The sequence below is a fragment of the Cricetulus griseus genome, chromosome 4, assembly GCF_003668045.3.
Source record: "Cricetulus griseus strain 17A/GY chromosome 4, alternate assembly CriGri-PICRH-1.0, whole genome shotgun sequence".
NCBI lineage: Eukaryota > Metazoa > Chordata > Mammalia > Rodentia > Cricetidae > Cricetulus > Cricetulus griseus.
Genome location: NC_048597.1, coordinates 186,974,984 through 186,998,719, shown reverse-complemented (window position 1 = coordinate 186,998,719; position 23,736 = coordinate 186,974,984). Strand labels below are relative to the sequence as shown.

The following is a 23,736-nucleotide window of genomic DNA, read 5'->3' as shown; positions in this document are numbered from 1 at the left end:
ATAATAAGTGAAACAGGAAAAAAAACTTTTAAATCTACAATTTGCTGCTAACTTGTTCCACAATAATAGTCAACTGTTGGTAAAGAGTAAGACAGCCATAGAATACTGGTCAATTTTTCTTAACTATTAACTATTAATTACTGCCCAACATCCAGTTGCACAAGCACATTCAAGGAAGTACAGGGAAGACATCCTTATGCCACTTTTTGGATTTTTTTTTTTTGCTTTACACATTGTGAAATATATTTCCTCTGACTCATTATAAACTGAAACTGTATCAAACTCATGGTTTAAAGCACAAAATAAACACTGAACATAATTTAGTTAACAATAGAAAGCAGGTAAAAAGCTTAATCAAACACAACTAAATAAGAAAGGTAGAGCCAAAGGCCAAGGCATAGAAGGATCAAACAACTAAATTTTGAAAAGTTGGGTGTTCTTTTGCCATTATTTCCTGAGGACAACCCAAATAACTTGTGAACATTTGAAGCGTATCTGTCTGGAATGTACGGTTGGGATCCACTAAGAAATGTAAACCTACTAAGATGTTTCCCTAAACTCTGCATGATTCCTCCACTGCTTCTTGTTCTTTGAACTGAAAGGCATCCTTAGGTTTTGTTCAAGATAACACACCCATGTAAAAAGGGCTGAGGCTTGAAAAATATTTTCTTTGCTCACAAGAGCTTAATTCAAGCTAGTTATTTAAATAACAATACATTCTTTTACAGGTTTGCTAGTATGCTTAGTTTTACTCAGTGTTGGATTTATTTAAACAATGTGGAAGACATAAAATCATAATGTTAAGTTGAATATGTAGTCTTAATCTGTATTTTAAGAAATGTATTAAAAGCTAGGGATAGTTATTTTTAGGATTTTTATCAAATCCATATTTTTTCCTCTCATTGTATTATAAAATGCTGAGTCAATATAAATATTATGATCTAAGTTATATATACTTTGTGGATAGCCGTTTGGGTAATTTGAGGAGAAACTTGTAAGTTCTCAACCTGTTTTAAATATTATAACAGTTATTGTAACTTAAACAGACTAACAAAGACATAGCTGTTATCTGGGGAAGAAATTAGTTCAAACAAATAATATAACAAAGTCTCAAAATTGGAAGCTAAATTCTAAACAGAACAAATTCGCAATAATGATAAAATGACAATGACAACCCTCTAAATGAGAAAGCATAAACTCAAACTTAATCTGAATTACAGACAACACTAAATAAAGCCCAGGATGTCATGATTATTTGAGCACAGTGGTTTTCCATCTTGAAACTCAGGAGTTTGTTCACCTAAGATTTCATTATGAGCCTGCCATTAAAAAAACTCAAGGTCAAAAAACAAATTGACTTATGAATATATATTTCTTGTCTCCTGCTATTTCTTGTCTTCAAAGGGACATTTAAAGAATGTCCCTTTTCTTTCAAACAAGTGTCTTTCAATTGTATAACTTGAGCTTGTATTCTCTTTCCCCTTCTTCATAATCCCTCAGCTAAACTAAAATCAGACAGTAGTTCCAGAAATGTGGCAAAGCACAAACTTATCACAGAACCCATCGCTGTGGGGTCTCCCAGAGGAGTACCACACACAGTAGGTCTCCTAGAAGAGCTGGAGTATGGTAGTCCTATGGGCTCCGGTGACAAATACAGTGTATGAAAGGAAGGCTTGTTTTGACCCATGATTTGAGAAGACGCACTTGTTCCCTCACGGTTAAGGATGGTTTGAGAGCGTCCTGATTGCAGAGTGGCTGAAGGCTTCTTTTGAAGCCCCATCTAGGAAGCAGAGAGGCTTTGCGAGCAAGAGTGACTGGGATAATACTCAATGCACACCCTCAGCAAGATCGTCCCCCAGTCAAGCCCCATATCTAAACTAGCCACACCCCCAAACAGCACCATGGGCTGGGGAGCAAGCCCTAAGCACATGAGCCCATGGTCACATGTCAATCCATGACAGTTCAACATAAGGCAATCAATAAAACTTGATGCTTGGTTTTTGGTTTTCTCTGGATAGAGGAAAAGTTACACGAGTCTTTCTAATTTCTTCCTGGTGCATCTACTTGCCAAAGCCTGGAAGACCGTGGATTTCTGCTAGCTGTAGACTCCTGGGAGTCTATTCTAATAGTAGTAACAGTAAAGAATACTCATTGACTGCCTACCACATGCAGGTTCGCAGGCCTGTGATGGCACTTGATTAAATCCAAGTTACAATTTTCTCCTATGATCGCTACTTGGAAGGATTTAAAACAGTTATAATTAAGGGAAATGGTTTGCTCAAGGATACGCAGCTTTCAAGGTCAAAACTGGTATACAGTCTCCACTAAGCCCTCACACTTAAACCCTATTGGCAGCCAAGGGGGGAATGAAACAACCTCTCCTCCTCCCCCAGAAGAGAACATCTAAGGAGTATTAACTGGCCGGCTTATTAACATAATTATTTGCATAAAGTTCAAGTTAAACTGTCTTTCACTGCACATTTAATAATGAAAGAAAATTACAAAATTTGGGCCTGGGTAGATGGCTTAGTGCTTAAAAGTACAGGTTGCTCTTGCAGAAGCCCAGGTTTAGTTCCCAGTACCTACATGACAACTGAGAATTGTCTGGAGCTCCAGTTTCAGAGAATCTGACTGTCCAGTGGTTTCCTTGGGCACCATCACCTTCACACAGCGCACAAACATACATGCAAACAAGACATCCATATAACATCAAAGTAAATATGTCTTTATAAAGAAAGATAATATAAAACTTTAACAAATAAAATAATAATATCTAATAAATCTGAAGGAGAACTATCCTGGGAATGAGCATTCTAGCCGGTGTTTCTCATGATTCAAGGAAAGGAAGGTGATTTTGGCCTCAAGGCTCAGGGGTTCATTATTTATGAGACAGGCAGAGCTGAAATGCCTGCTATTCTACTAAATTCTGCTTCTGTGACTCAAAAGAATTCTACCTGGGGAGCGTGGAGGTAGGAAGCAAGAAAGACAATAATCCCAATTTACCTTAGCATAACGCTATGTTTTCTTGCAACATTAATTGTGGAATGTGAATGCTACATGTGAGAATATGACATGATTGCACCAGAATTCAAACACTAGCTCACAAACATGAATCATTTTTAAGCAACAACTTAAGCCTTTAAAAGGCAAATGTGATGCTTTCCACACTCGCCCTCCCTGCTCTGAACTGAATCCACTGCCTGTGCAGCACAGTGTCTTCCTAAAATTGCCATTCCTCTTTCTTTAGCAGTTTTGGGAATCTTCCATGTTAATCTGTTTAAAAAAAACCCACTTGTTCTAAAGTAACTATAATGTCGAAATCAGCATCCTATATACAATTTACAGACTTCTCCCTCTCCCCCGAATGGGATGGTGGCTTTCATCAGTTTATTTTCAACTCCTGAAATAATTCTCTCCAGAGAAAATATAATTCCCCACTTAAAATTCATAAGTTAATAAAAATTTTTCAACATGTGTGTATCTTACATTGAAAGCAAAGTAATTCTAGAACTCTATGGGCCAATCTTCCAATTACTTGTTTATTCATTCAATTATTTGTTTACTCATTTGTGTGCAGTGTTTGTAGTATGTACCTCAAGATGGGCTATTTTCCACGTTTTGCTGCTCTGCCCTCTGCATCATGAAGATTTTGGGGTTTGCCAATGGATTCTGTGGCTGTCAGTAAGGAAAATGAATGGAGATCATGGCTAAGAATACAGTCCAGGAATTTATTACTTGCTCTCCTTCCCTGCTGAACAACAGGGGGGTTGGCTACATGGCATCTTTGTTCGCAAAGCAACAGTGCTTCTCAAGGTACCTTTCCCATTTCTCTCTCCTGCAAGTCTTCAGGTAACATTTTTTATCATATGCCTAAGAGTAATGAGAAGCCAGGAGCTGTGCTGGGCTACTGAACTATCACCTACAAATCAAATTTTCCTCAATGATTCAGCTTACAAGTGTTTCCGCTTTCCTTCTGGAACTCTAAACAAACCCTGGGGTGACACAGGGATAAAAAGGGTGTGGCTCTTACCGCTTACACTGGTAAGTAAATACTATATGCAGGCAGAGTGTTGTGGCTCTAGATGAGAAGAGTCCCAAGCCTAGTAGAGCATTGTCTTTGATTTCATATTCCTCTGGCACCATCTGTGAAAAGCTAGCCGTTTTTAGACAAGGACTCACAGTGTTATCTCACACTGGGATTCAAAGATTTTGTAGTAATGCCTATAAATATGCCATAGATGCCGAATACAAATGCAGACCTAGTAACAATCACAGATGCTCTTCCGTGTCTTCATTGTGGTGGTTCTCAACCTGTAGGTCATGGCCCCTTTGGGGTGACTGTTTCACAGGGGTCACATATCAGATACCTGGAATATCAGGTGTTTACATTATGATTCATAACAGTAGAAAAATTACAACTATGAAGTAGCAATGAAATAATTTTATGGTTGGGGGTCACCACAACATGAGGAACTGTATCAAAGGGTCACAGCATCAGGAAGGTTGAGAACCACAGCTAATTTCTGTCCTTGAAGCTGTATATATAGTAGTTCATTTCATCCTTTGACACATAGTGACAGGGACAGAGCCACAGAAAACTCAACCTACTTGCTCAAGGCTACACTGCCTGTCAGCTTGAACAGTTGACTCCAGATGAGGCCATGTATCTCCATGATGGAATCATAGAAAAGACAGCACTTAAATTTAATTTACAAGTGAACCTGAAAAACAGTAACCTCCCACTGACTGACACTCTGGAATGACTGTGTTTCCTACACAGAAAGGCTAAGGACAAAGTCATAAATGTGAAAGGGACCTGAGCACAGCAAATGACAGAACCTGAGCTTCTCTTAAAATGATACCGATGATCATGATTGAAGGGTTTTATGAAAGTTACAAAAATCAATGTTTTCCTTGTTCTGACACATCCAGTAGTGCCAAATAAAATCCAAATAAGATTTTACAGCACTTGACTGTGACTTTCTTAAGGTATACACGTATTGATTTGGTGTGTGTGTGTGTGTGTGTGTGTGTGTGTGTGTGTGGTTTGTGCATATATACCATGTGTAGCATGTGTAATTCAGAGGACAATATGAAGGAGTCAAGTCTCTCCTCCTACCACGTGGATTTCAGAGATGGATCTCAGTTTGCAAGGCTTGGTGGCAACTGCCAAAACTTTCTCTCTCTCTTTCTCTCTCTCTCTCTCTCTCTCTCTCTCTCTCTCTCCTCTCTTCTCTCTCTCTTCTCTCTCTCTGTGTGTGTGTGTGTGTGTGTGTGTGTGTGTGTGGTGTGTGTGTGTGTCTAGCAAGCCCATTCAATATTAACAAGTTGTTAACATCCAGTTCTAGTAATTAATTGAATAAACACAATATCTAAGATATACTTTATTATATTTGTTTCTAAAACATGGAATTATTTCTTGCTTGAAGGGTATCTTTACTATCCCACTGCTTATGAAAAGGAAGATGAAAAGACATATTATGAAGACAAAGATATTGCTATCTTAGAAGTTATAGACGTGCAATGTCTTACTTTAACTGCTACGGCACCTATTTTAAACCCAACATGACTTTGTCACATATTCATTTGGCTTTTTGCCTGTTGAGCAGAGAACAATGTACATTCTTTGAATATATTGTCATTGTTAGCTTCTTTTCTTCTAAAAGTACTAGATATTACTCTTATTAATCTACAAATATATTCCCCTACATTTTAAACACTGTTTACATTAATAGATTTTTTCCATTTTTTTATTAAAACCTATCCACCCACTACTGTTTGAACAACTCTCATACAAACTACAAATATGACTACCTGGCTATGTGGGTTATTTTAAACATTTCTGTGGGGGTGGTAGGGGAAGACAAATCTTCCCATCATTACTTTTATCTCACTGTCAAACTTTGTGAGCTGAACCTTAAACATCCCAGTCTCACAACATGAAAACAAACCCATTTCCCCTCCAAATGAATGAACCACTTGACAAGGCTGTTGGGCTTTAAAGGATATCTTAGCCACGGGTATTATTTTAAGAGATGAGCAAAGGGGGAAGCCCTGCAGCCTGGCTCGTAAAATATGAACAGAAGGTGCAAAGAAGACCTCATAAATACTACTTAGAACAAGGGATTCATTGTTTCCCTCCAGTCCTGTGAGTGGCTCCTGTGATCTCAGCCCCTGTCTGTGCATTAGGGGAGCCTCTTCCTTTTGACCTGTGGGGGTTTTTTTAAGCCAAACTACTACATTATTTACGACTGCGCATAGTAGCTGGTCTGTGTGTTCCTTGTGCACATACACTGAGACATGTGCCTTTCTTTTCCCCAAGCCAGTATTTCAATGCAGAAGGGTGAAAGGGCTTTATGCTAGAGCTAATGTGGGGATACTAAATTAGCTTCTGTGCCAGCATGACACAGACAGAGGACTTCCCAGCGCATTCTCCACCTGCACCACTTAGACCAGCTCATTTACTGTCTTTTTTTAGCGTACTTTTAAGAAGCATTGTATTTATCAGCCTTCTCTACACTGTTTTAAACTAGCTCATTATCACCTCTTGGGAATTTAATAAAGGAAATAATTTCTTAATATTAGTGGTATTGGTCTTAAATAAAGATAATATAAAGAAAAATTGGATGAGAATTGAATGCTGAATTAGTTTTGTTCAGGGCTGTAGTCTTTTCAACCTCTTACTTTGGTTTAATTTTTTGTTTCCTTTTAAATTTTAATCACCTTTGAGAATAGTAGAGTCAAAGTACCAGTGAAGTTGAGCCAAAGGGAACCTCAAATAGAGTAGATAAAAGGAAGGGGACAGAGGGGGCGGTTCAGAGAAATCATTGCAAGGGACAGCAGAAGTCAGTGAATTCTAATGCCCTAGGGTGCTCTCCTCCCTGTGAGTGGAGGCTGCAATTGGCACATCAATACCTTTTCCTTCTCAGCTACTGAGAAAACAGGAGGCTCTACCTACATTCTCAAACTGGAACTAATTGATTTTCAACTAATCTAAGCCTTTCCTTATAAAGAAAGTAAGACCAAAGGCAACTCCCTGGAAGGGTGGGAACGGTAAAGACAGCATGCCAAGAAAGCCTGAGGCTCCAGAAACTACAAAACTAAAAGGGGGAGAATTAAAAGTGTTGGAGTTGGGGCAGGGGGTAAGGAAAGAGTGTGTCATTACAGACAGTGAGAGAGTAAGGAGCTAGATACAGGAGGTTCTTGGGGCCTGTCCAACATCTTCTAGCTATATGTCCATTCCTTCCAAATTCCCAAGTTACTTGTCATTAGACTTTTGGAACTGGCTATTTTGTAAGTGACCATTAAGACATAATTTTTATAAACTACGTTTATAGTAATCTCCCTCCAGGAGCTGCCCCAGTCATTTGGCAATAAGATAACTTTAAGAACCACAATCTAATTGTCTTGATTATAAATGATAATGATTGATGAAGAGAGAAAAGGTTTTCATCCTTAACGATAATTTTTTCCCTTCAAACAGAGGGAAAATTTTAAAGAATGATTGTTGTTTTGTCCAGTATCAGTATTTTTTATTCCAGGCATAATCCATGGATATGTGCTATGGTGGTTTCAAATCATCTTTTCTCTCAACCCATCACTTACATTTTTAAAACACTGCATGTGTTTATATTACACCTGTTAATAACGCTGTTGGAGAGACTCCATACCATAGGGAGCATCTTTACAAAGATTTACATAAGTTCCTCTCCATTGAGCATTTGAGTCAGCCAAAAACAACAATAAATACCAATGATGACTTTCGAAGTTGTTAATTGAGTACATAAACATTACATATTTTTCAATAATGGGGGAAGTTATTGATTTTAACAAGGGAACCTTAATTTAATGCTCCCTGTATTGCTCCTTTCATATCTAACATGTTATAGATCATTAAAATGTTGCATCTATATACTTTATACTTGTACATGTATCTTAAAATATATCTAAAAAGGATTTGAAATCAACACATCAATGACCCAAAATCTACTAATAAACACAAATGGCAAATTTTGCTTTCAGAAAAAAAAATATGTAGATAATGAATAACACAAGTTTCCTATTATTTATAATTTGCTCTAAAATGTTTAGTTTTGTATCATTAAATAATTAGATGAGACATTGTTATCTAATTTTTAAATAATTTTGGAACTATCCCACAGGCATATGTCCCAAGACAGGAATTGTACTTAAATATTAAAAATGTATAATGTAATTGTTGATTTGTATAAGTACTTCATACACAAACCGAGTAAACATTTAGGAAAAAGAGGTACAATAAGTAAAAAAAATAAAATACTAGAAACATATTTTTGTTCCCCACAAAATTAAGTGGTATCAGTTCAACAAAAATTTGGCTGATATTCAACAATTTGAGGGTGGGGGTTTAATCTGTAAAAATTTCTTACTGTAACAGAAACTAAATTTGGTCTAACCATTTAGATCTGTTTCTATAAAGTGAACAAGTTGCTAAAAATCATTTAAAGGTAGAATGCTAATCTTGGATTATATTTAAATGATTACATACCCTAATTCCTGCTACTTACATTTCATTTTTATCTTTTAGTAAATTATAGTATTTTTCACTTATGAAAACAATACTAATTCACAAAAAAATTAAAAAGTAAATAGTGTGTTGGATATGATTCTGGATCTGGGTTAAGCTAAATTAGTTATGAGAAATGTTACAGATGCCATCCACATACTTTTACACCCAGGTGGCTTCCTCAGAACACGCCCCTTTCTACTACTAACTGGCCTCATGTGGATTTCATCTCCATGACATAGACACTTTTTCAGATACTAAAGAAATAAATTTCTCTTGAGCTTCCTAACAGTGCGAAACACTGTGCAGGTAATATGTGCTGGTGAATTACATTAAGAGCACTGGAATTTTTGTTCAGTTTATAATGATATTATACGCTTAGCTTTCCAAATATGCTTTGATTTGTTTTATGCATGGAAGAAAACAGAAGTGAGCTTTATACTAAGTAGTGATTGCCTATGAAGTTTGGTTATGTTTGTAGGAATGTTTTAAGAGTAATAAAATTGTAGCTCAATTTTACTTCAAGACAACTACTAAAAATTCACCCAGGATCAGAATCCATTTTCTAATAATTTCTTATGCAATATTTATTTAGGGGTTATTAATAAAGAAAAAACTATATGGCTTGCTATTGAGGAAAACACCACTAATCACCTATTTAAGCATGATCAAAATAAGGTTTCTGAAGTTTAAATTTAATACTATTTCTCTAGAATAAAATAAATAATTATAAGTGGTGATATAAGTAATGAGCTTGTAAACAGCTATGCTATCACACTGTGACCAGCACAAGATAAATACCATTAGTTTAAAAGCAAAATATTATTTAATGGTAAACAAAGTTCTAGAAATAATTGAATAAATTGTTTTCTGTTTGTTTTGTTTTCTTATTTTACCTGTATTTACAAAAAGTAATGATATATAACTTCAAAAATCTATTTTTTTTCTAAAATAAAAGTAGAAAGCTATTACAAATGATCAAAAGATTCAGTTTAATCAAACATATTAAGACAGATTCATAACTGAGCTATTATTGCTTAATCACAAATTCTCTTTTGTCATGTTTTAGATGACCTAAACAAATAACTAAAGTTGGTCTAATAGTTTAGATTTGTTTTTAAAGTGAAAAAAATCACTAAAATAATTTAAAGGTAAAAAATATGATACTTGCTTTAGATGTTTACGTGGCCTAAATCCATGTAAGAGGTCTACATCTAAATATAGTGATTTGCATTTAGTTATGCTGTGCAAAAGTTGTTCTATTGATATTAATGTGAACTCTTGAATAGAAAAGGCTGAAAAGTAAAATATTATAAGAGGAATATTTTCATGTCCCTTACTAAGAAGAAACAATAGAACCAATTTAGAATTGAGTTCTATTTGAAAGATCTCACAGAAACCTGCTAATTATATGTACAAAAGAAAATGCCATGAGAAAGACCTGCTGAGCACCTGGATGCAGTAGAGGATGGCTTTCTAAACATCAGTACTAGGAGCTTTGTCCCTGGTAACACAAAACATATGATTTAGTAAACCCCTTATCCTTCATGCCAGGATTGCTAAGAGTAAATGACCAGAGCATATGAAGAAACATACATTACAAACTTGGCCACATATCACCAAGATTCGTTACTATCTGACTTTTCAGAAAGTATTTCCTTTGAGATAGTGTACAGGGATAGTTTTTACTAGGTGTAGAGTAAAATAGTTTTAATTTAACCCAGATTGCATTTTAATCTAAAAATTTAGAAGGTATTACTTTATAGGGACCTTGATTCTTTAAAGTTTATTAAATTTGTTGGTTAAATTTTTAGGTCTTAAAATTAAATTATGTTTAATGTTACTTTCCTTTAAATGTCTGAAGATACTCAATTCATCTTTAGCATGTACCAAAGTATTTTAAGTTAAAACAGCCCTTGTACAACGATTTTAAGTAGGTAAACTATTTAATATACTCATGGGAGAATATACTAGTCAGTGATGTGCCATTTGAGATTGTCAATATTTAAAAATTACCATGAAGTACCAGCACTGAATGAAATATAATTTTAAAACATATTCTTTAATATCCTTGTTGACATTTATGGAAATTATCAATTAAATATTTTACCTCAAAGGAGAATTCAGTATAGACAAATACTACAAAGCAAGTTTTATATTTATCTTGCCTGTGTCAAACATCAACTACGTATGACTACATTTTAAGCATTTCACTTAAGGAATGTTTCAATTAGACTGAAACTTCTTTTCTAAACTATTTTTTTCATTGAACTTCCTTGATTGTTAATATTTTACAGTTTCATTTGATCTTGGTTAATTTCATTTAAAGATTTTTACAACAATTTTCCCCCTAGATGAGAATTTTTAAGTAGCATATGAGTATATATTCACATGCTCTTTAAATTACTAACAAAAAAAATGGTTGTAAAGTTATTTTTATTTTCCCATACATTAATACTGGTTTCTTCCTTTCTCCATTCCTTTCTTTCTTTTTTCCTTCTTGCCGAAAGCATTTGCTATCCTTATAAATTTCCCTTTTTATAATATTGCCTTTTATGAACATCTTTAAATTAAATTTTAACAAGCTCTCAAAGGACCAAATTCTGCTCAAATTGTGACTGTTTAATTTTAGCTACCCATGCTAAATATATGTGACTCTGTAGCCTAAAGCAAAACCTTGTATCACTGTAAAAAATGAAACAAGTCATTGAGGAGAGTTTTATAAAATGAATATATATAAACATGGCCACCTACCAAGAAGCTGCTTTACTATTAGAAAAAAATTCTACTTTATAATTATAAAGATGAAGAAATAAACAAACAACATACCTAAGTTGACAAAGCTCATGACCATGTCAGCATCATTCAGAAAGTTGGTATCATGTAGGCTGGCAAGAGGAGGGCTCTGGGTAGTCAGAGGAATCCTTGGAGATAACTGCATACGATGAGCATACCCATTGGGAGAGGCTGGGTATCCCTTTCTTGCCTCTTTGGCCTCCCCTGCCAGGGATACCCTCACCAAGTATTCCGACTCTTCAGGATTTTCCTCGCTGGCCATGGCATTGTACAGATCCAGCATAAAGAGGGGTGCAGAAGATGCTTGTTTTCCAGGTGAAAATGGCCTGGGTCTGTGAGGCAAACCCAAAATAGAGAGAATTTCCCTCTGTATTTCCCGTCTTTCATGGTTCCGCAGTCTTCTATAAATAAAACTGGAGTGGACATGATTGTCTCCCAAACCTCCTTTTGCATAGCCCACTTGAACCCAGCCGCTCCAGAGGAAGCCCACAATACCCCTAAGGAAAAACACAGTCCAATGCATTTTTGTACAAAAGCAAAAGTCGGTATGTTTAATCCTTCTTGTCCACTTAAAAATAATAATAATAATCCAGGTTCCTTGGAGGTCCACTGTGCCAGTAGCTGTAAAGTTGTAAAAACAAATTTACCTATTCTTCATGACAGTGGTATTTCTGAACACAACATCCTCACTCCATTTTCTTCTCCTGTTGTAAATATTTTAAAATACGTCAAGAGTAGTTATTTCTATGAAAGCTGAAATTCAGATTTCTAATTATCCACAGTTGTTAAGAACTTTTGCAGTATTGATGTAGTAAAAGCTGGCTAAAATTCCTTGATCAAATAACCTATGCATTCCTATGTGAATTTATGATAATCAGGCCTTTGGTATTTGAACTGACGAAAAGCTGGTCTTCTGATAGACTGTGGCTCCCAAGTTCTCTTCACTGGCTCTGACTTCTTCTCAGTGCTTGAACTCCTTCCAAGACAAATTCCGAGGTCAGAACCACAGATCTACGCTGATCTGCACCTTGCTGTTGGAATTCTATTTGTCCGGCAGTCTAGTGATAACTCGAACATCTCTTGTATGGTCTTAGTGTAAAACAAGACCCAGGGTTATACTGTTCAAGTAAATGTGTTTCCCTGAGTTTACTTGAAATCCTTCCTGTAAATCCATTCAATCTTTTCCTCCTTCTTACAGTTAATTCCACCTCCAGCAGGCACAAATATACCAGCCCTCTTCAAGAGAGATCTAAGGAGAAATGTAAGCACAACCCTGCTGGGAAAGAAGAGGCTTCTCATTGTAATTTGAAACTGGTAAAGCAAAAAGAAGTTAACCCTTTTGCTACCAGGAAAGCTTCCATTTTCACCATTTTACAACCATGTGTGTAGCATACAAAAGTGATACGTGGGGCGTACAAGTTCCAGGGAGGGTAAAAACCATTTTTCAAGTAGCAGATTGAAAACTTTGCCACCCTTCCATACAGAAATGTTTTTGGTCTTTTTAGTGGCATGCATTAATACACTTCTATATTAAGTCTCAGGTTGTAGCAAGTTAACTTGGTATGTCTCAGGTCCATGCTTGGGATTATTTCAGCTTTTGGAAGTCATTAAAATTTACTTCTTTAAAAACTGAAAGGACAAAATTTTAAATTGGAGTAAAGTTATTGATTCTTAATGACGACCAGCTATTTTAAGGCAAAAGAAGTAGACAATGAATCATTAGCAAATATATTCTACCAAAAAAAGGATAATTATAATAATTCCCAGATGGGAATTAGATAGCTCCTACTTAATTGTCTGTAGAAAAGATTTAAGCAGAAATATATATTTATTTCTGATTAAATAAATAGTTGAAATAGAAATTCTTAACTTTTACTTCATTACAACTGAAATGTAGACATAGTTACAATAATATATTTATTACAAAGAGTACTCAGTACTTTGATTTAAGTTGTGCAAATAAACACGGAGTGCTAAAGATCAAATGCCCTGCCTGACGACACAGATTAAAAGTAGAATTCCTGAACTTTGATGGGTAGAATAGAGAAAGTGTGCACCTTTCTAGAATGCCATACCTAATCTGAGGAAATGAGCAAAGTATGTGTTTATCCTTAATGGTTAATGCCTTTAAAATTTGGAAGTCTGCACTGTTTCTCTGCCTGCTATAATTTTCTTCTCAGGCACACATTTAACCTTAGCGTTTACAGTGCTTTCATTGTCTGGGACAGCATTCCGATAGCAGAGTAAATTTATCGAGTGAATTCTAGAACTGTGGTGAAATTTTAATGTTTTTTTTTCTTTGCCTAGAGGTGCCTGGTTTCTTGTTTAATTTCTTTTAAGATATTTCCTCTGCATAAATAAAATAGTCCTATTTCTCATGGTCTTCAGTTCATTGGTGAATGCTTCTGAATCTAACTACAGGCGTCATTTCTCTTATACAGATTCACTAGGAAAACTTGACAGTGTGGCTGAATGTTTGCCTCCCTGACAATTCTGCAACATCACAGGATGCCACAGCAGTCATAGCAGCAGCCCAGATGCTGACACACAGGCCACAGGCGTTGTCATCAAAAGAAATGTCACAAGGAAGGGAAACCATGCAGATTTGCAGTGCCGGCATCCCATTATAATAAGCAATATTTTGAACGACTAAAATTCCTAAGATTATTTGCTTTAGCATCCAAACCAAAAAGTAAATTTTGGTCATCAGCACAGATCAATTCCCCCTCTGCTTTTATAAAACATATTACAGATCAAGTAGGCTATGGTTTTCCTCTGCATTTTAAAATACATTTTCAAAGCTGTGAATTTGCTTTATGTCTCAAGAGCACAAGATAGTTACAGAGTAAAATCAACTGCACTAAAGAAAGAACAATTCTTACTACATAGGTATTAATTTTTTCCACCTATGATACACTTGAAAAATAAAAATTAGCCTGGATATCACAGGTCTCAAAAACTTTTCCTGAACCATAATTTATAATAGATTTATAATATAAGGATAATTGTAATTTAATTGCTTATACAGGCATATAGCCTTCCAAATATTGGCATTAAGTTGCTAGCAGGCTTGGTCAGGCGTTAGTATCCACTCTACCCCTACCTCCATTCCAATACAGACTAGACTTAGCCCACATTGATTTTTCTAAAGATCAGTAAGAGGAGAAAAATAAGAAAAAATATTCTAAGACTAAACAGGAAGTGCTAGCTACTATATGAAAAGTTAGAATCCTTTTCAATTGAAAGCAAATGTATTTTACCACATCTTAATTCCCAGATAGAGTTATACCTAAGCATTTGAGAACAACTTGAAAGATAAAGTAGATTTTGTGCCTGCAAACTCGTCGGGATCCACGTTTCTGAATACGTATGATACAAGGAACCGGACATGCTATATTGTCACACACAAGAAAGAAGTGAGATTAGAGAAAGACCTGACTCATCACAAGAGTTGTCCTTAAGGATCACCAAGAGGCATTTCCACAAAAACCTAGTCACTCCCTTGTTGCTTTGGAACACAGCAGCCTCCCCACAGCTCACTCTTCTTTGGAAGTTCCTTTTCCCTGTGAAATCAGATGCCATTGTCTCTGGATCTGTGAAGCAATCATACCCAGTTTACCAATCTTCAGCTTTTCCAGTTTTCCAAAAGAAACTTGTTCAACGGATAGTGGAAACATTTGTAAATCTTTGTTGTTCTAGAAATTTCTTCTTATCTCTCTTGAGCTTGGGTTGTTGCCGTTTTGATGTCAAAAAAAAAAAAAAAGTATCTGGAAGGGATACTGACAGTAGGTATCTATAAGACCATTTAACTGACTGTTGGAACTGACAGCAAAGATAGTTCTGGGAAGGCATCGACAAGAGTCCACTATGTTCAGAGAATGACAGAACAATGCTGCAAGACCACTCTCAGAGAAGTTTGGGGGGGTTGTTTGTTTGCGGAGGGGGGTTGGTTTTGGTGGTGTTGTTGTTTTTTTTTTTTTCATAGTGATTTGAATGGGACTGTAGTCATGGGCAGCCTACACTTTATCTGATCATTAAATAAAAGCTGGGAAATATATAATAAAGGTAATAGAACTTTGGAAATGTTTGTTATTGTTGAATAACCAGGATTATGTAAACGAGATTTTTGAATATGCTTTCTAGTAGATGTTTCTAAGATTGTATTATATGAGTTCAAGATAGGATAGCTATTTCTTGAGAAAATAAAGCAACAAGTAGCCATTAAAAAGTAGACATTCTTAGCATTGATTCTGAAACTACTAGATTTCAATTCTGTCAGTGTGTTAGATGCTTGCTATTACTTACAAGAAAAAAAACCATCATGTGATGAGTGACATTCATGTTCATAAAAGTCCTCTGCTCTGTTATTACAGGGAAATTCCATTGAATTAAAGTTGCCCTTGATAGATGTGATTATTATCTGTTCCTGTCAGCAAATACCTCACTTCTTTGAATGGCAATGGCTTGTTTTACTTATGTAATGGTTAATCTTGGTTGTCAACTTGTCAGGATCTGGGATCAGCTAAGAGACATGCTTCTCAGTGAGTCAGCAAGGTGTCCACTGGATCATTAACTAAAGAGGAAAGCATACCCCAGAGTGAGCAAACTTCAATTGGCACTCTAGCTACAAAGTCCTGTTTCCTATGCTTGACTTCTTCCTTTTTGGTGTGTGCATCTAGCCTCCAGCAGTAACAGCAGCAACTGCTACTGCTACCATCCTTTCTGACAATCAGAACCCAGATTCTTTGGTCTTTCAATATGGACTGAAGACCAGCAGTTGCCCAGGAATCCTCAAGCTTTCTGTACCATATGGAAACTGCTGAGGAATCCATATCATGGCCTGAAGAGGTACAGGATTGTCAATATCACCAAAGCATAGACAGTCTTTGTTGGATAACCCACCCATATCACATAATTCCATCTAATTAATACCCTTTGGCAGTATATACCCATTCTACCAGTTCTGTTCATCTACAGAACTCTAACTAATATAATGTGTTTGGTCTTTGCCTTAGTGCTGTTTTTATGGCCCATATTATAATGCAAGAAAGTCTGAAAAAGGCCGGGCGTTGGTGACGTACGCCTTTAATCCCGGCTCTCGGGAGGCAGAGGCAGGCGGATCTCTGTGAGTTTGAGGCCAGACTGGTCTCCAGAGCGAGTGCCAGGATAGGCTCCAAAGCTACACAGAGAAACCCTGTCTTGAAAAACAAAAAAGAAAAAAAGAAAGAGAAAGAAAGAAAGAAAGAAAGAAAGAAAGAAAGAAAGAAAGAAAGAAATTCTGAAAATGATCACCACTTATTAATTAGATTTTAGCAATAATGAAAATTGCCTGCAAAGCCTCAGAAGAATGGAGTTACATAGAAGACAAATGAATAATATGGAGCATGGAGAAAAGCACTAAACAAAGCATGTAAATGAGTTCAAGTTCTTAAACTCACACTGATCATCACTCTCGTAGATGGCTGATTCTAACCAATATTTTGGGAAATTCAAAATTTGTAGGAATGTGGCAGTTCAATGACAGGTATGGCTGCCAATTTACCCTAATAAATCTCATTAAAAAACCCTCAGAAGATAATAAAGTTTATAAATATCACTATTCAATATCAAAATGATACAATTTAAAGGAAATATTAAAATTACCTAACACAAGAATTTTTTAAATGCATGGTTATAGTTTTTCATAGTATCATTTGCTACAGTAAATACAAACTTTTTGTGGTCTGAGAGATGGCTCAGTGGTTAAGACCATATACTACTCTTGCAGAGGACCCAGGCTTGGTTCCCAACATCCATGTAGCCAGGGGATCTGATTCACAGGCAAAATACTCACACACATAAAAATGAATAAATCCTAAAAAGAACTTCATAGAACTTCTCTCAGAAGCTTTAAAGCCTAAGAAAGTATCCTCAGTTACATCACAGCCTGTGTCCATTAATAATTTTAAAAACCATAAATATATATATATATATACATATATATATATACATATATTCTGCTAATTAAGAGAATATGGACTTTGCTTTGTAATGTGGGATGTCCTTAGGAAATATGCCAATGAATAACATGGATAATAACTAATATTTGAGTTGTAATCATATAAAAACCCATCTAACACAGTTTTCTGATAGGGATGGCAATTCTTATATTGCCACTTGTAGACAAGGGGATAATTTAAGAAATGCCAGTAATGAACCATCTAGAGACCAAGGAAGTCACAATTCTTGATAGAGACTCAAACATTAACACTTTAAATGATTAATATGTAATCAAAGTTGAAAACCCCCAACAAATATTCTAGGAAGAATGTAAACGACAGTAGATTAAAAGGACTATGTTCACAATTATAATAAAGAAGTTGCTAAATAAGAGTAAGATTTTTTAATAAGATTCCATCATTTCTTGCATTTGTGACCTGGACACTCTATGTATGTGAACTCACTGCGTCTTTTCACAACCCACTAGGAAAGAACAGTGCTACGGTGCCCAAAGGGAGTCAGGGAGACTAGGGAAGCAACACATGTACAGAGCCATGTTTGTATCTCAAGCTGCTGCTCCAAGTCTGTATCTGTACTCAGTTTCGTTCTGAAGAGCTAACCTCTCTGCTGTCATATTTTCCCAGATACTCCCCCCACCTGCCTTTTTTTGCTATTGGGAAATAAAGATATATATTCCCAGAGTTGCAAAAAGAAAAAAAGATTCCACAATTTTTAATAAATGTTTATTTAAGTGAATACACGACATTTATTCCAGAAAGCTTTTTATGTCATCCATATTCCGAACACTAGCTTTCTAGAACTGTTGTAGAAATAAACAGTCTACACTTTTCCTACAGGTCAGTTGCTTCTAAAAAGATTTCTGCTCAGGTATTGTAATTTAAATTCAGAGTCAAAATGCAGTTTCCTACACAACTTCTGCACTGTGTCATAATATACAGATCAAGTTTTCAAAATGGTATCTATTTACTACACAATTTTCTTTGCTTCATTTGTAGTGCTTTCTTGAGCTATCATGTACATCATATTATATTAGGCAATTATATTATGCAATTCAATTTGGTAATCCAGTCATGTGAACTCACAAAAAGTAACCTTCGTGCCTATATTGAATATGTTCAGTTTTGGAGTGTTCAGGCTCTCGTGTTTAGAGGGGCCTGTGTGGACACAGTGTCGAGGTTTCTCCTCAATTTTCCTTTACACTGGATCTTCCACAACTTCACATTCGAATTACTCTCTATATCTAAATCCTATTTCTGATTTTTCTACTTTTCATTTTCTCTCTTTTTGATCTGTTCCTCCATTTACTTTATCTGTGCCCCTAATTTTAAAAGCCTTATCACCCCCATCCACCCACCCGACCCCCACCCCTGTCCTCTTATCTAGAACTCTCTCTCAAGTGTCACTGTTTTCTTTATCTCTCACCTTTCACCAGCACTCTTCCCAGAGAGCAGGATTTGGCCCCACCCCCACCCACCCACCAGAGCTGCTGAATCAGTTTTATCTTCTACAGCCCCACATTCCTTAGCACAGCCGATGACATTAAGTGGCAATCTGATAGTATACCCCCCTCCTCCAATTGTACTTTTAAGCTGCTTCTCTGGAAATGGAGAGGAATGCTGGAGACAGTTTTCAAGCACGGATAGAATCCTTTGGAAAAATAACTGTTTAAACACTTCTGGCAAAAATTAAAGCAACAATCGTGAAAATAATAACATCATAACAATAAAAATAGTAAAATCCAAGGAAATAACTCAAATAATTAATTGTCACTAAAGTTTCAGCCAATGCCACTCCACACTTGGAATAAAGAATAGTTATCACTGGGCTGAAGGCATTGCATCTTACTTTTAATATGTTTAATCCTAATTTGTGGCACAAAATACAACACACGATATAATTTTATGCTGTGTCACATCAATGTCTTTTTAAGACCTTTTAATACATTTCTAGAAAATTTCTCTAGGTGTAATGTTTGACAATAGTATATTACCTTCCAACCATTTTTAGGAAACAAAGTTAAACTGAATGGTTTATCATTTCTAATGTCATTTTGGAACTGGTCATATGGAAATATTGGACTTATTCCACATAGGCTTTTGTTGTTATTTACCATTATATGCTGATATCAAACAGAAAATTGTGTTAACATCAATAACTTTCACATACTGATTGATAAGCCTCTCCAACAGACTTGCACATGTTTCTAAACATACTTTTTAAATCAGTGAGAAAGACTTCCTGGGACATAGATTAGTATGATAACATTCAGTAAACAGAGTGAAGCAAATGACAACAAAACTGGCTCTGCTTTTAGGAGCCTTCTAGGTAGCCTAGAGCAGTTGAAACCCTCTCAACCTTCTTTAGTCAAAATCTTTAGATGTCAATGGCCTTTTGGCTCCACAATTTTAAGTACAAGAATACATTAGCATAGCTTCCTCCCCAAGCTGTATAGACCACTCACATAAACTGATAACAGAATCACTTTGATAAATAAAACCAGTAACCAGAGAGCATGAACTTTAAAACTCATTGTCTGTAATATGGATGCTATTATCTTTGCAATTACCCAAATGTTGCCAGAATCTTCCCGCCAAGTAACTATCATTTAATGTGCTTAAAGAATGTCATAAATTTTTTGGTTCTTTCATTTATTTTTTCCACACCCATGAGTTGTGAAGGGGATTTATAATGTGTATAGTGTTTATCAAAGAATCTGCTTGAAATACTCAACAAGGAAAACTAGGTTGACATTGTACTCTCCGAATGACTTTGGAATCACATAACCAGAGAGTAGCCAGAAACAGTCATCTAACTGAACCAGTTTCCTCAGAGGTGAAATGAGAAAAAAATCTCTTACTGTGAAGCATTGAATTCATTAAGTAAGAGGATGTATGAGAATATGTTTCATAAGTGTCAGTGTTTCATAGCTTATTACCAGGGCCCAGTAAAATTGAAATTCTGTTTCACTTTGGTATTGGTTGCCCTACACTGCCAAACTAAGACACTGTGCTTATATTCTTTTATCAGTTAACCTGAGAAAAATAATGCACCATTCTCTGAAATGACATTGTCGTGTCTGTGGATATACAACAAGCAGAATTTTATTGCATTATCTTTCTGCACAATCTGCTCACATTTTGAAAAATATACAGCCTTTTCCCTTTTATGAGATTCTCTCGCAATCTTATCAGACATCTCAAATCTTTTCCATCAGAGTCCTAGTGCAGTGACAAAGTCAAAAAGAGAAAATAATTCTTAAAAACTCAATTATCTAATTGCTCTATCACTCAAATTGTTAAATTTGAAGTGAGCCTTTGTTCCAAAGTTCTCGTTTGCTGTTGATGGATCTAGTCAGCTTAGAAACACAGTGAGTATTTCCTTGGCTCTGAGACAAGTAAGCATTATACTGGGGAAAGAGGCCTTCTAAAGCACAGAGGTCACAGCAAGGATGTGATAGCTGCCGCCAGAAGAGGAATTTACACTACTTACTTTGAGCCACAGAACTAACTCAAATGTTAGATTTGCTACCATCTATTTTGCTACATATGCTAAAAAAAAAAATCACTTAATACCTTCACTTGTTTTTTGTTTTTAAAATACTGGTTTTTAATAATATATTTAGAAGATGATTGTGATTCTCAATAACAAATATGAGGGTATTCTTTTATAACTATAAAGCAATCATAACATCATTTGTAGTGCATTATTCAGAGCATTCCCACAGCAGGTGTTTAATTTTCACACCCTCACTGAAGTTGTAAAAAATATTTTTGCATGCTACTGTGCATCTAAAATAAATGAAATGGTTAGTGCCATGGTAAAATTGTTTGGACAATGTTGCATACTTTATTTTCATGCCATTAAATGCCTGGTTGCTGTTCTGCAAAACATATCCTAAGACTGATCCTCACCAGAATGTTTTAAGGGAGACTCAATCCTTCTTAAAAGACTTAGAGAGAAAAACTAATATGGTGATTTAAAAGTATGTTCTCAGAAAACAGAATTTAAATGCTGGTCCTGTGTTTCATAGCTTTGTAATCACATACTGCCTGAGTTTCCTGATCCTTAAGATAATGACATCCCCTGTCATATAAGATTTTATAAAGATTAAGCAAATTAACAAGCATAAGATTTTATTTGGGTTGTGTAGGAAAAGATTTGGGATGGGGAATTGAAACTCCTAAAATAAAATTGCTAGGTTCCATTAGATTTCACTGCCTTCTGTAGAATTCTTTTAAGTATTATTACTCTGTGGCATCTAGAAGCCATTTGTTGAAAAGAAAGCTCTTATCTATAGTAGGTAATCAGCCAAAACATTTACCCTCTCAAGAATATTTTCTTCTGCTGATGTGACCCATGACAACACTAGCCAGTGTTTACCAAATGCACCAAAGGAGCTATAACCGAACAGGTAGTGAGTGCTCTTCAACTGAAAAGATGCTCTCACTTTTTTAATTAAATAAATTTTTTAAGAAATACTATATATAGGTAAGTAGTGCTAGCATGAGTTCAACGGATAGAGTCAATCCTGACTTTGAATTTTTCTTTCTGTCACTGACAAACCAAAGTCACTTTGATTGTTACTAGGGCTCTTTCCCTGAGAGGCAAGGAGTAGAAGAATGATGAAATTAAAACTAGTCTACCCAGTGATGTCCTAGAAATGCTGGGTACGTTGTAAGGTTAAAGAAAGTTTAAATTTAAAATGCCAGTTGAAAAATCTTTGCCACCAACACGTATAACTAAAAAATTAATTCATTTTATTCTTTTTCACAAAACTGAATATTAAATTTTGTGATTTAATTCTTTTTTACAAAATTGAGTATTAAAAATTATTTTGATTCACCAACTAGAAATAACTATCATTCTAACTCATGGTAACCTTGTTTAAGCTTTATTTAAAATTGAAAGTGCTCTGTAGAGTTCGCTGATTACATTGTCTAGGGTTTCCAAATACAATTATTTCATACCATTTATATATAGCAGATAGAAATAGATAAAATTCCCAATTTCAAAACTGAAATCACAATCAACAGGATCATTTACTTTTCCTCATACATGTAAGAAGAGAAAGTCCTTGGGTGTTTGGACAAATTCAAAACTAAATTCCTAATACTGCCTTAGAACTGTGATGCCAAGCTTTAATTAAGATGCAAACAATCCATGGCACTGTTGCAAGACTCTGGAAAACAATGAGTTTTTATCCAAACACTGACAAACTCTGACTAATGATCTTACTAAGCATCACTATGATAGTGCTCTCCTTAAGACACTTGGTTACTTCAGAGTAACTAATTTACTAGAGTAAACCAGTAGCTCTTACTTTAAGAAAACTGAAGCTGGAAAGGTTACTCAGTGGCTAACAATGCATATTGCCCTCAAAAAGTACCCAAGTTCAGTTCTTAGCACCCACGTCAGACTTTAAAAAAATAAATAAATAAAACTGGATTTGGTTCCTAATAATTGACAGTTAAGCAAATTCTTGCCAGGATATGCTTGCAAAATAATTTTGCCTCAGGCAAATTTTGGCTCAGCATTTGTTTAAGATTTTGGGACAAATTTAGAAATTTGGATAGAGTTATTTTTCAGGGGTTTTTTTTCAGTTGTTTTCAATATAATAGTAAGACTTTTTTTCTTTCAATATATTTACTGCAAAAGAAGTTATTCATTCCTCGAACTAAGGTTTTTGTTTGTTGATCTCTCATGTCTAGGAAGGCTACCCTGTTGTAGGGTAATTTCATTTTTAACTATATATATATAGATAGATAGATAGATATAGATATAGATATAGATAAGTGTATAGTGTGTGTATGTGTGTGTATGGGCAAGCTCACTCACGCATATGTGCACGAGTAAGATTCTACAGTAATAGATTTACACAGGACTTTTTCAAAGTGTCTTTGGTGTTATTTGGCCAGTGAGGTTCCATAGACCCCTAAACATTACAGGCTATTGCCCTTGTTTTTGGTTACCATCCAGAATTTGACAGTAAGACACTACTGCTGAAGATACCACAAACTTGAGTCATAGAATATAAAGAGATCAAGCTGTAACTACCAAAAACAAAAAAAAACAAAAAACAAAAACTTCAGACAAACTGGCTAGCTTTCATGGTCCTGGAAGATACTATGTGGGTTCCTGGAGGAGAAAGCAAGCATAGGTCGTACCCAGCTATGAACTCTACAAGCTGCAATAGTCACTGGCCTGACCAGACATGCCCACTTGAAATAATAGTAGTTCACGTCATGGGAGCAACTAACCACTTTCTGTTTGGAAATCTCCTGCTCCACAAAAATGAAACCCATACCAGGCACCATCACTGGACCAAAGTCCATTGATAGACAGGTCATAGGCCCTAGGAGAGAACCTACAACTATTATGCTGCTAAATAAACATAG

General features: G+C 35.6%; 1 protein-coding gene across 1 annotated transcript in view; it reads right to left on the bottom strand.

The window, feature by feature from the left end:
* Bmp5 (bone morphogenetic protein 5) overlaps positions 1-12,582 on the bottom strand; it is a 124,753-nt gene extending 112,171 nt beyond the window's left edge. The window contains exon 1 of the mRNA XM_027411132.2: positions 11,375-12,582. Coding sequence (XP_027266933.1) covers positions 11,375-11,864 — 490 coding nt within the window. The 5' untranslated portion in view covers positions 11,865-12,582. The remainder of the gene's footprint in view (positions 1-11,374) is intronic.
* Positions 12,583-23,736: the final 11,154 nt, after the last annotated feature.